The sequence below is a fragment of the Castanea sativa genome, chromosome 2 (genome assembly GCF_040712315.1).
Source record: "Castanea sativa cultivar Marrone di Chiusa Pesio chromosome 2, ASM4071231v1".
NCBI lineage: Eukaryota > Viridiplantae > Streptophyta > Magnoliopsida > Fagales > Fagaceae > Castanea > Castanea sativa.
Genome location: NC_134014.1, coordinates 7866998 through 7883437, shown reverse-complemented (window position 1 = coordinate 7883437; position 16440 = coordinate 7866998). Strand labels below are relative to the sequence as shown.

The 16440-nt window shown below is 35.0% G+C and overlaps 2 protein-coding genes across 4 annotated transcripts; one reads left to right on the top strand and one right to left on the bottom strand.

Annotated features, from left to right (window-relative positions):
• The first annotated feature begins 1598 nt into the window (after positions 1 to 1598).
• On the top strand, positions 1599 to 3035 carry LOC142625685 (S-adenosylmethionine decarboxylase proenzyme-like). Its single transcript, XM_075799367.1, has one exon. It carries the CDS (start codon positions 1748 to 1750, stop codon positions 2837 to 2839), a length of 1092 nt encoding a protein of 363 aa, XP_075655482.1. The 5' UTR covers positions 1599 to 1747; the 3' UTR covers positions 2840 to 3035.
• A 914-nt stretch (positions 3036 to 3949) lies between these two features.
• LOC142623301 (uncharacterized) lies at positions 3950 to 10417 on the bottom strand. Of its 3 annotated transcripts, XM_075796697.1 has the most exons (5): positions 10238 to 10412; positions 7802 to 9982; positions 5672 to 5834; positions 4399 to 4524; positions 3951 to 4264 (listed from the first exon to the last, which is right to left on the bottom strand). In XM_075796697.1, the coding sequence occupies exon 2, from the start codon at positions 9805 to 9807 to the stop codon at positions 8023 to 8025; it is 1785 nt and encodes a 594-aa protein (XP_075652812.1). In that variant the 5' UTR covers positions 9808 to 9982; positions 10238 to 10412; the 3' UTR covers positions 3951 to 4264; positions 4399 to 4524; positions 5672 to 5834; positions 7802 to 8022. The 3 variants fall into 3 exon arrangements, 2 of the variants coding, with proteins under 2 accessions (XP_075652812.1, XP_075652811.1); XR_012842099.1 differs by lacking the exon at positions 7802 to 9982 and having other exon boundaries at positions 3950 to 4264; positions 4399 to 5817; positions 10238 to 10417; XM_075796696.1 differs by lacking the exons at positions 3951 to 4264; positions 4399 to 4524 and having other exon boundaries at positions 4794 to 5834.
• Between the last annotated feature and the right edge of the window lie 6023 nt (positions 10418 to 16440).

Below are 16440 nucleotides of genomic sequence, written 5' to 3'. Positions count from 1 at the left end.
GTTCCTCAAGAAAGGCTAATTTATATTCCTTGACCTTATCTATACTGCTATCTTTCCAAGCGTGCAAAATATTCCAATCTGACCGAACTCGTCTGACCTTATCTAAAGCCTCTCGCTCACCTTTTTAAACACCAAATAAAACTCTTTCAACGCTTTGCGATCAAAACTCTCTCTCTCTCCCTTTATCTTCCCAATTTCTAGGGCTCGGTTTCGTTCCTATTTTCCGCAATTAGGGTTTCGTTTATACTTTTCTGTATTTATTCTTAATCGGTAAGCCCGTGTTTTTCCTTAATTCATTTATCGTTTTGTTTGTGCTTTAATAATCTGATTCAGATTTTACGTTTTCGTTTGGTTTTGATTTGGGTTTTCTCTAGGGTTTTCAGAAAAAGGGGGTTTCCGGAGGATCATCCAGCTTTTGATTACGCATTTTGTATTCGTTGTAAGTATTCTCTTCTTGATTATTTATCTTAGTTTTTGGTAATTTTATGTATAAATATATTTAGGTAATATATGTGATTGAAAAGTTTTTTATCCTTAGGGTTTCTTTTTATTTTGTTGTTTGGATGAGATTTGAGAATATGATTTTTGTTTTTCAGTGAAAGACTACAACTTTTTACTTATTGGGTTGTGTTCAATGCATTTTGCAATTTTGTTATCAATTCTTGTATTAATTTTGTGGGTAAAAATATATTTCCTGGTATTTTATATCTGGGTTTGTGTATTCATTAATTATAATTTGGTTTCGGTTTTTCATTTGTCTTGATGTGATTTTTTGGAAGAAAAAATTGATTGCTTTCCTCTGTTATCTCTGGAGGAAATGGTTTCTATTTTTAAGAAAAAAAGACCCAGTTTATTTGGAAAGAAGCCATTTTACTGACCTGATTTTTGTTGTGTTTTGTAGCACCCTTTTGGTGTATTGACAATATTTTGTACAGTCTTAATTTTCTGAATGTGTGTTATAATTCAATTTTCTTTTATGGGCTGATGAGTTGTGTTGGGAAGAGTATTGTTTGCATCTCTTAAATAGCGGGCCTTTCTATTTGTGTTGTCTCTGTGGATTCAATAAGTTATTAATTTTGTTTGAAAGTAATGGGATTTATTTTAATCTTGTTTTTAGTTTGATATATTGTTTAACAGATTTATAGTACTTGTTGGGAGGCGTGTATGTACTTTATATAGTGCTATTTCTTCTGTCCTTGCATCTCCAATTTTTGATGCATCTCATTTTCTTCCTGTATCCATTGGGATTTGTGTTGTTTTGGTCACAATTATTAGTCCTGGCTAGTGCAGCCTACTCTGTGCAAATTTGGTTTCTTATCTGTTTTTTTGGGTTTGTCAGGTGAAGACTGTATGAACTAATGGAGTCCAAAGGTGGCAAGAAGAAGTCTAGTAGTAGTAAGTCCTTATTTTATGAAGCTCCCCTCGGTTACAGCATTGAAGACATCCGTCCTGCTGGTGGAATCAAGAAGTTCAGATCTGCTGCTTACTCCAACGTAAGTTGCATGTTACTTGATGTTCACAATTCTTGAGTTTTTTAATAAAAATTATTGATTTGCTAATGTCATATTATCTTGTGGTGTTTATGTGCAGTGTGCGCGGAAACCATCCTGATATTACCGGAGTTTTGACATAAACTTTAGGATTTTCATACTGCTAAAATTGCTGTAGTCTTTTCTTTCTTTTCTACTTCACTTGTTCCCTCATCCTCCTCGGTTTGTGCAACTTTATTTGCTTCCCTTGAGAAAAAATGGCCTCCTTGCCAGTCTCTGCAATTGGATTTGAAGGTTATGAAAAGAGGCTTGAGGTATCTTTCTTTGAGCCAGGCATCTTTGCTGATCCTGGGGGCATGGGCCTCCGTACTTTGTCAAAATCTCAATTGGATGAGATTCTAGGACCAGCTGAATGCACCATTGTCGCTTCTCTGTCAAATGATTACGTTGATTCATATGTCCTCTCTGAATCTAGCCTTTTTGTGTATCCTTACAAAGTTATAATCAAAACTTGCGGGACCACAAAATTGCTTCTCTCCATTCCAGCCATCCTTAAATTGGCTGAAGCTCTATGTCTTACGGTGAGATCTGTGAGATACACTCGTGGAAGCTTTATATTTCCCGGAGCTCAGCCATCTCCACATCGGAGTTTCTCAGAAGAAGTAGCTGTTCTTGATAGCTATTTTGGCAAGCTCGGTTTGGGCAGCAAGGCACATGTGATGGGTTGCCCTGAAAAATCACAGAAATGGCATGTTTACTCTGCTTCTGCAGAATTGTCGCGACAGCCAAGCCCTGTTTACACTCTAGAGATGTGCATGATCGGTTTGGACAGAAAGAGGGCATCAGCTTTCTACAAAACAAATGCAACTTCAGCAGCTCTGATGACTGAGGATTCTGGTATTAGGAAGATTCTTCCTCAATCTGAGATATGTGACTTTGAGTTTGACCCTTGTGGGTATTCCATGAATGCTATTGAAGGTGCTGCAATTTCTACAATCCATGTTACACCAGAAGATGGTTTTAGTTATGCAAGTTTTGAAGCAGTTGGCTATGATTTTGAAGATGTGAATTTGACCCAGATGATCGAGAGGGTTTTGGCTTGCTTTGAACCTACTGAGTTCTCCATTGCTCTGCATGCTGATATTGCTGAAATGGAACTCGGAACCAAGTTCCCTCTGGACTTGAAGGAATACCATTGTGGAGAAAAGAGCAGTGATGTGCTTGGATTGGGTGGTGGATCTCTCATCTATTTCAGCTATGTCAGGGCTGAAAGCTGTGCATCTCCTAGATCAATCCTCAAATGCTGCTGGACCGAGGACGAGAAGGATGAGGAAGTTGAAAAGAACTAGTTATGTTTTATTTGTTGCCGAATAAAAGTTGTTGGTGCGTTTATGTTAGTAGTCTCTATGTGGTTTGTGTGTTTATGTGTTGCTGCATGGTCCTCCATTGTCTTTAAATTGTGTAATGGATTATGGATGTTGATTCCCTGGTCTGAAAGTGTTGAACCAAGTATTTTTAATATTATAATAACTATTTGTTCTGTGATTTTCTTATTGCTTTTATCAATGGGTATTTGTTTGGTGTGTAGGCGGGATTTGCATCAAGGTCATTTAGTTGATAAGAGATTTATCTGTTGATTTAATTGGAATTCATTAAGGTTGTCTGATAGAAAGTGTTTATTTTTTCCCTTTTTTGATTAACATAATAATTATTAATAGGTTTTTTTTTTAATTAATAATTATAGTCCCCATCATCAGAAAATGGTCAAAAAAGAAGGATGTCTTTAAATACCTAAGAAAAAGAAATATGGCATTTCACGCCCTGTTTCAATGTAAAATATTTGTAGGAAAAACATTTCATTTTCCAGTGTTTAGCTGTGTATGTAGATTGAAGAGTACTTTAAATTTTTTTTTTTTTTTGGAGAAGAAAGCTTGGTATATGTAGATGCTTGGGAGATTGCTCCAAAAGTTGAAGTGCATTTGTTCAAATTTGCCTAACGATGTGGTTTGGTACAATTAATTGAGCCAGTGCCGTGTCTTTGAACGTAAGAACAACCATCAGATGGGTATGCCTTAACAAGGTTATAGCACTCGTTCTTCAAGCATAAATTCCAATGAATTATCCTGGACCAGTCTGACTAGACTTTTGATTTTGTGTAAAGGGGGTGTGTGTGTGTGTTTATATATATATATATATATATATTCCCTTTCAATCATTTTCTAGCAATGCAGTTAATTGTTTTTTTTAAGAACATGGCATGATTGTAATTTGCAACTTGACATAATTGCGATATTGCATAAAAAGAAATAAAAACTAAAAAAAGATGTTATTATTGCTAGACTATCACTTGAACAAAAAATTCTTAAATACTTCTAAAATACAGAGAAATTGTACTCTTTTTTCTCAAATTTATGGTATTTTAATTAGTAAACTCCACCATAAATGTGAGAAAATAAAACATTATTTTTCGTGCTCTTGAAGTACCTAAGAACCATTTGAACCCGTTAATTCCATACAACTAGGTTAACTCACATTGCAAATCCGGTCCAAAAATATCAGCATTATTAATTGCTCGTTTTTCTATTAATTATCCAACATAAAAGGACTACAAATTCGTAAAATTTCAGGATACTTGTTCTAATGCTTCAGCTGCTGGCTTTTGTTTGTATTGTGCCTAGTTCGGTAAGGTTGAAACTCGAAACTTCCTAGCAGTAGCTCTCAATTGTTGTATTCGCTTTTATCCTGCTCAAACTTGCTTTGTTATATCATAATCTCTGCAAGAAAATTAAGAATATATGCCGTGTATCAGTTGCACCACCCCATCAATAAATAAATTTTATAAATATATATATGACTTATCCAAGGTGAGGTTGGAGTGAGATAAGAGAAGACAAGGGAGAAAACTCACCGGCGCAGAGGGGAAAACAACGGTGTTGCTCGTTGGAGTGTGGGGTGGACCTCGGATTGGCGTTGGAGTGCGGGGTGGAGTGCGGGGTGGAGCTTTGTCTCTCTCTTGTTGGTGCGTGGGCTGGAGCTGAGGTGAGCTTGGAGTCAGACCGTGTGAGGAGTGAAAAATCACAGAAATGACTTGAAGGTAAAATGAGTCCTAAAATTCATTTACGGCTTGGCTAGTGTATTTTACAGTCAAACTGAATTCTATTTTCAGTTTGACTGTATTTTCAAGTGGTGCCAAATATGGCCCCGGGTGTAAAATGTTTTCTGATTTCAGTTTACCACTGAAACAAACGCAACCCTAGTACATTAACCCTTTCTCTCTTCTTCTTCTTCTTCTTCTTTTTTCCGTTTTGATAAGTAACCCTTTCTCTTTCTATAGTTGTGATCTTTTTCATAATAACTTGTCCACCCAAAAAAATCCGTTTCATGCTACTAGATATGAAAAGTTGCATGCACATGGATAAGAAGAATGCCCCAGATTCGCTAGTTTATACTTTTCATTCCTTTTCAGTAGTCCTCGTCCCCAGAATAGATTTGAATAAAAATAATCGGAATCAGCTTTTTGTCCCTTTTCCTGTGCTTCTTGTGCTCCTTGGATGAATTGATATCCTTCTTTCTCTCTATCCTAGCTTTCTTGGAACTAACTACAAGAAAAAACTTTTACTTTGCTCGTTTATGAACTGTGATTACTGAGAATTGAGAACCATATGTTGCCACTAGATAGTGAGCAATTGAACACATAAAAGCATATGCTCTGAAATCCATACATTTCACCCTTTTGAGCAGCCCTCATTCACTGAAGAGAGATGACGAACTACAACTTGAGTAAGAAAAGGAGAAAAAAATATCTCAAGTTAATGAGAGAACATGACTACAAAATCATATAATCAAGTAATACACTACAGGCAATGGCATTGATAATTCAAAAACATCTCCACGGCCACTAAATCTTTTGAGGTATCCAAGAAGAACAGGAAAATTGCAAAATCAGATAGTTCTAGGCAGCAAGAATCCATTAAGCAAAATTTTGCCTTAACATGATTCATTTTGAAAAGAACATGGCATGGCATTTATCATCCTGGGCTGCTCACATTTTCCAGTCACAGTGTTTCTTTCCTGATTTTGTTCTACTTTTCTTCCTTGATGACTCTTTCATTTTCCTCTGACCCAAAATAATAATAATAATTTAGAAAAGATTCTTTCAAATGTAAAGCTCTTCAACATACCATTAGCATGTAAAAACCACGTTCAGCTTCAATGTAGCTCCGAACAGCTTTGCTAGTGTCAATATCATTTCACTTTTCTCTTTTTAGCTTCTTCTTTCATGCATGTTCGTTGTTGTCCCTTTCCACTTCCGTATGTAAAATTCCATCTCGAAACAACAAAAAACTACTACCTCTCAGTAATTCACCAGCAATATATATCATGCAAATGTGTATTGCAAGTAGGAAATGGAGGCCAAAATCTAGGAAATTTACATTAAAAATAAGATGGTCAGATGCAAGTATGATGTACCCCCCAAATCCCTGGCAATTTTACACTGGCCTTACACAATAAGGACAACCCTTAAAAAAAGGCACCAGAATTGCATTAATATTTTTACATTAATTGTATCCATCTGTCAATGGATCCATTGGATGAATTACAATAATGAGTCCAATTACATTGCTTATGATCCTATTAAGTCTATGACTCAAAAGATCTGTAAATTATCCAGACTATCCGAGTTATAATTATTTCAAAGATATTGCATTGAAATATCTACTTTCCCAAAAACCGGAAACCTTTTGCTTTCTTCAAGAACCTATTTGAAGTGCTCTTTCTTTTACTCAATTACTCGTGAGGTAGCAAAGGTAAGGGAAAATACAAGGTAATGCATCTTTAAAACATTTGCAACTTTTCAATCAACCAGGAAAACGTGCTTAAGACTCTGATAGATTCTGTGGTGTACACTATGCCTTGTTGATTTGTTACTTCTGTCTACAAAATTGCAAGTATTGATAGAATTGGCCAGTTAGACAATAATTTTTTTTTCTAAAATCAAATTATGCCCATATGCATCAGTACCCAATATGCAAAATAGATGCATTACCAAACTTATAGTGAAAAAGTCATAGCACATCATAGTTACATTTGAAATCACAATCCCATACCAAAATGTTAATTGCAAACCACAAACATCTTGTGAAGTTTACATAATCAAATCCTTCCTATTTTCACATTTTTGGACAATTGCTCAAAATTTTCAAAGCAGCTGATGGAATCTTCACATTAGAATAGCAAAATGAATAAAATCAAGGTGGAAAAAAACACAAATTAAAAAACATTCTGATACTGCAGCCGATAAAACTATAGAAAACAAGGGACAAAACTCATCTTTTGCAATCAAGAGGCCTTATCACACATACCCAAAAGCCATTTCAACAAATGGAAACAAAAAAGGAAGTGTTAAATTATCAAGCTCAAAGTGTAAATTAATAAGAAAAAACAGCACAAAAGTCACAAACCCTTTCAGGAATGCCAGGATTTCCCTTTTGAAGCTTCTTAATATTTTGCTTTTTTCTTCTGGTCTTTCTGCAATTCCTACTTTTCTCTCTGTGTGTATGCAGTGGCTATGGAGGTCTATTGAAAAACAGAGAAGAGAAATACGGGGCAGGTTTAGGGCACCACTGCACCTATTGTTTGGGTTTTGTTTTTAGGTTCCATCAATGGCTAATAAGTCTAAGTCCAAGTCCAATAGCATTTCATATTAGGAAAAATAACGGTAGACCCAGATATTCCTGAAATATCCCCTTTACCCCTAGTTTCCTCTCCCTCTCTCACCAGTCCCCAGTCCTCACAGTCAACACTCCCACCCGATTTTATTTTTTCCTTTATTTTTATGTCATATTTTACATAATGTTTAGATTAATTACAGCTATTTATTTTCTTTTTTTTATTGATAATGAGTGACTTTATTAAAAAGAAAGGAAAAAAAAAAAACAAACAAATACAAGCCACATCCCAAGTACACGGTAAGTGTACTATTAGAAGTGAAAAGGGTCAACAGAAAGTGCACACATCTAAAAACTCTACAGAAGAAGAGAGAGACAGATCACTCAAAATACATATTATTTACAGTCCGTATACTCTAAGTTGTAAAATTTTGCGATGGATGCCTTATACAATATCAATTTGTAATGTCTATCTACTGTTTAAATCAGTGTATAAACATTACCAGGATGCAAAACAATGATGCAATTCCAGCAACAAGAATGGCTGAAAGATGGTTATATGATCACAAAGGATATAATTATTCAAATTTGGAAATAAGTTCCATGACTCCAACTTCAAGTGATGAGGATGCATAGACATACTTGGAGTGAGTGCATTGCACTCCTTAAAATGATACACTTCCAGCATATCAGGTTCTCCACAATTAGATATTTGGCTGAAAAAGCTAGGTGGGACCAGTTATTACGGTGTAAAATCAACAAAAGTTATAACAGGCTAGAATCATGAAGGATTCATGTTGCCATGACCTACTAGCATGACCAGAATTTTAGTATCAAACTTCAGATGCATCTCCAAGCTTCCTTTACAAGGGAACATTCATCTGCTCCATTTTCTTAATAATATTTTTGGACATTAAGCCTCTCTCAACCACATAATCCCAAAAAAGAGGTAAGATGTTGCTGTCACCAACATAAGAAGCACTGAACGATTTATAGAGTTTAAGTGTTATCTTCAACCTCCTTATAGCCATTTCATCTAACATCTTTGAAGCAACAGTTGCCTTCCCTGCTTTCAAGTAAGCATATGCCAGAGTAGTGTATACAATGCTGTCTCCTGATATGCCCTTCTCTTGCATAATACTGAATATTTTTTCAGCAGAGTCCAATCTTTCTCTCTTACATAGCCTTCTTATCAGTGCCCTGTACACTGAGACATCAACACAAAGGCCTCTCTGCACTAGCTCATCCGGGAGTCTTAGAACTGCATCTTCATTGTCTTGGTTGCAAAAAGCATCTACAATCCATGAGTAAGTGCAGTAACTTGGAGAAAATTCTGAATCTAGCATGCTAAACAAATGCTCTTTAGCACTGTCCATCTCTTGGACTTTGCAGAATCCATGAATCAGAGCTTTGTATGTAAACTGGTCCAGCTTCAATCCAGCCTCCAACAGTTTGTTCTTCACTTTTAATGCAGACCTCATATCTCCTATCTTGCAGTAAGCATTAATCAATGTGTTACATGTCACATTGTCAGGTACAACTTTCCTCTCACTCATCTCATTCAAGAGCATATTTGCATCCCTTATCCTGCCTTCTTCACACAACTTGCGTAGAATTGAATTATAAGTAACAACTTCGGGGTACAAGCCCTTAGCCTCCATCACCTTGCGCAATCTTAAAGCTTCTTCAAGGTCATTTACCCTGCAATATCCATCAATCAAAGTAGTGTATGTCACATGATTGGGAGTAGCACCTTTAATTTCCTGGAAGAGCTTTACAGCCTCTCTCATTCTACCTTCTCTACAAAATCCATAAATAAGGGAATTATAAGTCACAATATCAGGACTTATTCCTCCTCTTTCCATTCTATCTTGTACACCCAAAGCCTCATAGTGCATACTCCTCTTGCAGTATAATGAGATCAATGTATTATATGTAACAAGATCAGGAAAAACACACTTCAATTCCATCTCACTCAACAGCTCTTCTGCCTTCTCCACATCCCCAGACTTGCAACAGGCATGAATCAAAACATTATAAATGTGTAAATTCGGAACAACCCCTATCCGCACCATCTTCTTATAAACTTTCCATACCATATCAGTCAACCTATCCTTTATTAAACAATTCAAAAGCACAGTACAAGCATGCAAATGAGGCTTGAAACTATGCACCCTCATGTGCTCAAACACTTGAATTGCATCCTGGGTCATCCTTGAATTACCATAATATATCACAAGCCAGCTTAAAACATGAGAATTCAAATCCGGGTCATCATAACTCCTCGCCAAAGCATTCAAAACTGACGGTGACGATAGAAAATCCTTACGTGCAATTTTCTCGAGCAAGTCTTGTGCAGTTTTGAAGTGCTTGTGCTTAGTGAGGATGTGAACCATTGTCCATGAACATTGCAGAGAGTGATTATAGTTAGGAACCGATTCAACCCACTTGAAAAATGCCCAAGAAAGTGAGGGACCATGATTGTTATTATAAAGTGAGGGTTGCAGGAGTACCTGGTGAATGGTTGTTGAGGTAAGAGTGGAACCAATCTTGGGTTTCAAGAGGTTGTGACATTGACCCTTTACTATAATTGCACACACACTTTGAACAAACTGGGTCTCACTAGCTAAAGAAACTAGAGCAGCCATGTGTGATATTATCTTTTAAGGCTATGACTTATAATGAAGTTGATTAATTCCTATGCAGGGGAAAAAAAATAAAGTTGTGGCCTTGTGGGGTGTCACATTTTTGAGGAATTCTCGGTTCTGGTTATGTTGAGCAAGTAAGACCATATTTGATAACTACTACTAGATTTCTTGTTGCCTGACATAAACCACAGAAACATATATTAGCTGAGAGGCCAAATTTGCACATGATAGGCTTTAGTATGGTAAAACAACAATAACTCAATAAGTCTAATTACACAAACTTTTTAACAACTTTTTTTCAGATCTGTGGAATAACTCCTAGTGCGATTATCAAGAAAGCACGGACACGGGACACGGCTGCACTCGTGCTTCCTTGTTTTTAATAATCGGACACGGCGAGAAAGGGAAAAAAAAAAAAAAAAATCCTAACCTGAAACGCTGCGTTTTGAGAGCATCACTTGAACTCAAAATCAGTTTCCTCTCTCTCTCTCTCTCTCGATCTCTCTCCTTCTCTCAGTCTCACCCTCTCACGCCGATCTCCTCTGGCTCTTCTTCTTCCCGCTTCTTCTTTTTCTTCTTCTCCTTCTTCTCCTTCGGCCAAATATGCCCTTACATATTTTACAGTTTTCCCCTTTTGCCCCAACTTGGGAATTGGGTACTTTGGGAGATATAAACCCACGCATGGAAGCTAGTGAATCAAATTTTTTAAGGCGAAAATTGGGCAAAATTTGTCAAACTGAAAAAAATTTGGGCAGATGGCATGCATTCAAAACTAATTAGTTTATTAGTTAGTTAAACTCTTTTTTGAAAATGAAATATAACAAAATCGACTTTCAGCCAAAATCAAGTTTAATTTACTCAACTTCCAACCAAAAATCAGCTCTAAGGTGGATAAGAAAGAAAGTTGAATATAGTAAACTCGATTTTGACTGGAATTTTGGTTGGAAGTCGATTTTTCTGTACTTGATTTTCAAAAAAGAGCACAACTAACTAATAAACTTTGAACGCATACCATCAGCTTAAAATTTTTCCTATATTATACTGTTTGGCAAATTTTGCCCGAAAATAGTCTCTACGTTTTGGGCGGATTTACATTTTGATCTTTATTTTAATATTGCTATTATCTTGTAGGTTCCAGTTAACTCATCTGGTAAAGTCTTTGATGGTTGAATAAAAAATATGGGATTCAATCTCTGCCTATATTAAATCGATTGGTGTTTTTGTCTGATGATAAATGGCTATTATCAGGAGCAGACGCCATAGGTTAAAACTATTCAAAAAAAATTAATAATAATAATATTGCTATTATTTCAATCCCTAAAAATAGAAAATCATTTCTATTTCTAAAAATAGAAGTGTTCTGTTTGCACAATAAATACTGAGGTGGTTAATTTTTTTTTTAGAAACACACACACATATATAGAGGAAGGGAGATGAGATAAGAGAATACACTCACACGCCAACACCAAAACTGCATGCGGCAGTTAGTGTCGCGGAACAAGTGATAAACCTTTTTCAATATCACACCTTACCGATATGGGATAACTTGACAATACAAGTTCTTTTTTATTTGAGAAACACACACACATATAAGGTTTTTTATTTTATTTCTTTTATTTTTACATGGCTTTTTAAAAAAAAATTATAATGCCAAATAAAATATTTATTAATCACCTCAGCATTTGCTGTGCAAATAGGACACTCCATCTATCATATAGAAGTTTTCTGCTAGTGAGTTAACGGGAGGGACCAAATTAGAAATGATTTTCTGCTTTTAAGGATTGGAATAATAACAAAATCAAAATAAGGACTAAAATGAGAATCAGCCCAAAATGTAGAAACAAAACGTGTATTTTCACCAAGAATAAATACATAACATAGTTTTTAATTTTTTTTATCATCAAGGTAGATAGTAGACAATTCCTCAATAAAAGAAATGTAGATAGTAAACACATGTATATATTATTAGTGATTAAACTTTAATATTCTTCTAAAATAATTTTTATTGAATCTCGTCATTGGATTAGATGTTCCACATGTTCCTTACATGTATGCCAAATTTCATGTTAATTGGATATTATTTATCATTTAATCTATATACTATGCATAATTGTAAACTATAAAAATTTGAAATTTAAACATTTGATTAATGACATAACTATTAATCTTTGATCAACTTTAAAATTTGCAAGTATAATGGATATTAAAAAAATGTAATATGAATTTGTCAAAATTTGCATTAAGCGAAACAATATACAGTGATGTAATATTGTTTAATGTTATATCATGTATAACTTCTTCTTTTTTGTTGAGAAAAACGTTATTTATAACTTGAACCTAATCCATATTAAATAATCCAATGTTCTATGTTAAGTTGTTAACTATTAAAATTGAGAAGTGTTATGTCCACAATATTTACTTATCAAAAAAAATGTCCACAACATTTACACAATACTTTCACAACAAATCTTAGGTGACATGCTATTACAAGTTTTTAATTTGAATTCATTTAAAATTTAGGATTAAGCAAATCTCAAGCAGTTGCTCTCCAAGATACAACGACTTTGTTAATGTACACTCATAAACAGAGTCTCGAACTCGTCTGTTGATGCCTAAAGAGAAAGTTTTCAATATAAAACCAAAAGGAATATGATGATGCCAAGAAGATCAGTAGGCTGGATGCTTCGGACTTGATAGGACCGGTTGCTCTCTCTGCGGCCTGAAAAAGAAAGAGAAGCCAATCAAAGGCGACCGGGGCTGCCGGCCAAAAATCCTCCGATGGTAAAGTTAGTTCTTTTCACTATGTTTTTGGAGTTCCAACTTTTTTTGGAGTCGAAATTACGCATACCTTTGCCTTGTCTGAATCAATCTTTATATAGCGCCTTCATAGACGATTATCGAAATAGGAACCTCTCCTGGATTCAAGGAGGCTTAACGTAACTGCCATAACCATTTAGATGTTACACTTCTATTTCACAACGGATACATGACCGTTATGCGTGGGATAAGGGATTGTCACATTATATTCGGAGATTCTCCTAAGTATGATACCCTCGTCTTGGAATTCCTTCGTCAAGTGCGCCTGCTAATTCCAAGTGTAACATCCTAATCCACGAATCTTTACATGGACGAGTCCTCTCAGGGTAGGCTGTGCGCATCCCACGGACGAGGGATGTAGCTTCACTATCACCCTCTGGACGTCCTTGTCCGTTACCCTCGTCCTGAGGATAACTTCTGGACGGCTGCCGAGGTGATGACCGTCCAGGGACGGGTTGAGTGTTTTCATCCCACATCAGAATATATCATAGTATAGTTTATCTCTCTTTCTATCTTTTGGAAATCAATTTAATATATAAAGTAGACCACGCACATGCAATAGAAAAAGATTGTTGTGGTGAAAGGGAAAGACGAAATTGGAGGAATTTTGTTTTCAATTGGTGCCGCAATTCATAATGTATTTTTTGCAAAAGAAGGGAATTTTGTGGGTTTTTGTTTTTGCTACCAATAATACCCACGCAAACTAAGGAAGGATTCTAGTCGTGGATTGCTTGGGCTTTTTAAAGAAGAAAAATAGTAAACCCTATAGCGGTGGTTTTAAAAAAACATTGTAATAGATTATTTACAGAAGAAAAAGAGCAAACTCTATCCAGCACTTTTAAAAGCGATGAAATAGATCATTTACAGAAGAAGAAGAGAAAACCCTATAATAGTGCTTTTAAAAGCACTGTAATAGATCTTTTATAAAAGAAAAAGAGCCAACTCTATTACAAAGCTTTTAAAAGTGCTATAATAGATCATTTACAAAAGAAAATGAGCAAACCATATTCTAGCGCTTTTAAAAGCACTGGAATATATTTTACATATGAAGAACCCTAAAGCGGCGATTTTAAAACTGTTAGGAAAGGTATTCCAATTGAAGAAGTCTATAGCAGCGGTTTTAAAATGCCGTAATAGGTCAACCTATAGCAACAGTTTCAAAAATCGTCGCTACAGGAGACCTATAGAAGCGGTTTAAAAAGCACCCACTTTAAACTATCGTAATAAATCAACCTATACCTGCAGTTTCTAAAAGCTCTGCTATAGGTCTCCTACAGCAGCCGTTTTGAAAAGCCCTAAGAAAAAAATGCTGGTGTAGGATGAGTTTTTTGTATTGATTGCACTAGGAATAGGATTCTTTTCCTACATAAACCTATAACCATAAGGTCCATAACACACTTTCCAGCTCCCAGAACACTTTGTGCATCAAAGGTAGGTTAAGTTTTGTTGATAATGAGTCTTATGTATGATGCATTACACTAAAAGAACAGTTGTCGCTGCGAGTTCTTAAGTGTTTCACTAACTCCAACAAGAGATTATGTTGATGCGGATTGTTCACCATCGACCTACCCGAGTTTGTACTTGGAGCTGAAGATGTTTTTTCCAATCGTGTGTTGGCTTCTCATGAAACAAAAAACCTCTTTATTTTTTATCAACGTTTTCACAGTGGTCAGATTTAACCTACCTGACGTAGAGCATTCTTTTGGAAATTTTGTCAGTTCGTTTTCTTTTCACAATGAACAAAAACAACAACCTAATCGAGTATTTATCTTGACAAATGAGTGGTATAAATTGTCTTAGAATAGCCCATCCCAATGATGAAACATGGACAGAGTATACCTTTTAGGATCATATGATTCAATTTTATAGGGCTAAAAGTTTACTAGCTATTGAATACAAAGTGTTTTGCTTTGATGAAAGAGGATGGTTGATTACGTATGACATGGTTAGAAATATGTTGAAAACATTGGATCAACTAGTCAAAAAAGGCTTCAGATGCTACATGTTGGAGCATCAAGGAGAAATCTTCAGTTTTTGTTATCCCAAAGACAGTAGTCATCCCAAATTTGTTGGCATCAATAGGTACAACGATGATTCCAATGCATGGGAAAAAGGTTAAGCAACAATGATGTCAAACTCATGGACACTAGTTGCTTCTTGTCGGATTTTCAAGCCTCATTTTCTTCCAAATGACAAGGTTTCAAAGTTGACTCTTTCGATAGATTATAGCACTTATGGTTTGCTTTTGTTTGTCGAGATATGATGCATGAAACTTCACATCGTCGTTTTCCCTTATCTTCTTCGTGGATCACCTTGTTGGGTTAATTTAGATTGAATAGCATAGCTTTGGGTTTGTTTCTATTGTTTTGCTTTACAATATTCTTATTGACACATTGGTTTTTCTTTTTCCCTTTTAATTTTTGCTTTCACTGCTTGATAAAAATTAAGGAATTTGTTTTCATGAACAAAGATGAGAAATTCCAAGCTGGTGTACTTACTTTGTGGTGTTAATATGCTTTTATGCATCTATGGCAACTAGCTAGTCTCCTTCTTCCATAAGAATTATAACAAAAGCAGTGATTATCTTCTTCTTTTTTTCCTTTCAAAAGTGTATCCTTTTAATTATACATAATATATAATATATGATTATGTAGATAGTATATCTTATATTGAATTTTGTTAACAATAGTTTAATCTAGTAACTCTATTACCAAAGTTTTAGGAGAATTTCAAATTCTACTTCAACTAAGTTTAATCTACCGTAAAACTCTATTCCTTAAGTTTCAGTTTATACATCATAGAAGGTAATTTGAAGACCACCACGTTTTTCCCACATTTACAAAGACTATGCCTTTTTGTGGCCATGCAAAACCAAATATTTCTTCTACTAACGGTGCAGGGATTTTTGTTGATTTGAATTGTCTTAATTATTAATCTCCTCTTTGACTATATTACTTAAAGATTTTTATCAACCCTTACTATCTTTTATCAGTCCTTTCCTTTCTGGACATGTGTATATTAGTAACAATATACGCATGCAAATTAAACCAAACCAATTGGACTCCGTTTAGTAGAATTTAACTAAATTGAACTAAACCAATTTGTTTAATTAGTCACATGCACAATATTGCTAAAATGCAAAGTAACCCACACAATAATACGGTTACAGAGGGAAAATTATAACGGAAAAAACCCTTAAAGGATTTAGTGCTAACCCTTAACGAAACAATCCAATTGAACTCTTATATTATAGATCTCTTCACATGAATCGTGGGCCTGAATTAAGAATTCAGTATCCTTGAGGTTCCATGGATTGATTGCTGTTGAGCTAGCAAAACTTGAAATTTCCTTAAGCTTTTCTTCTTTGTCTTGGTCTTCAAGTGTATCACATTTTTGATAAATCAAATGTATCACTTAAACACTACAAAGACTTATAATAGACCCAAGTAAAAATTACAATTTGACACAATTTGCCAATACACGAGTGATGAACCTAAGAAAAAATATATATAGTTGGGTAGACAACCCACAAGGGTACTTCTATATTATATGTGTCACTATTGTTCTACAAGTAATGCATCTTTCTACTACGATCACGAGTAATACTAATATCTCATTTATAGTTTCCCTTGTGTATAAGTAAAGAGGACACAAATTATTATAACTAGTCGAAATGTTAAATGCCCATAAAAATTATATGTATTTTTTTAGAAGAATTATATGTATGACAAATAAAATACTAATTATATATAAACAGGGGAATAAATTAAAATTTTAATAATATATGAGCCACATGACATAACAAAAACACTTTAA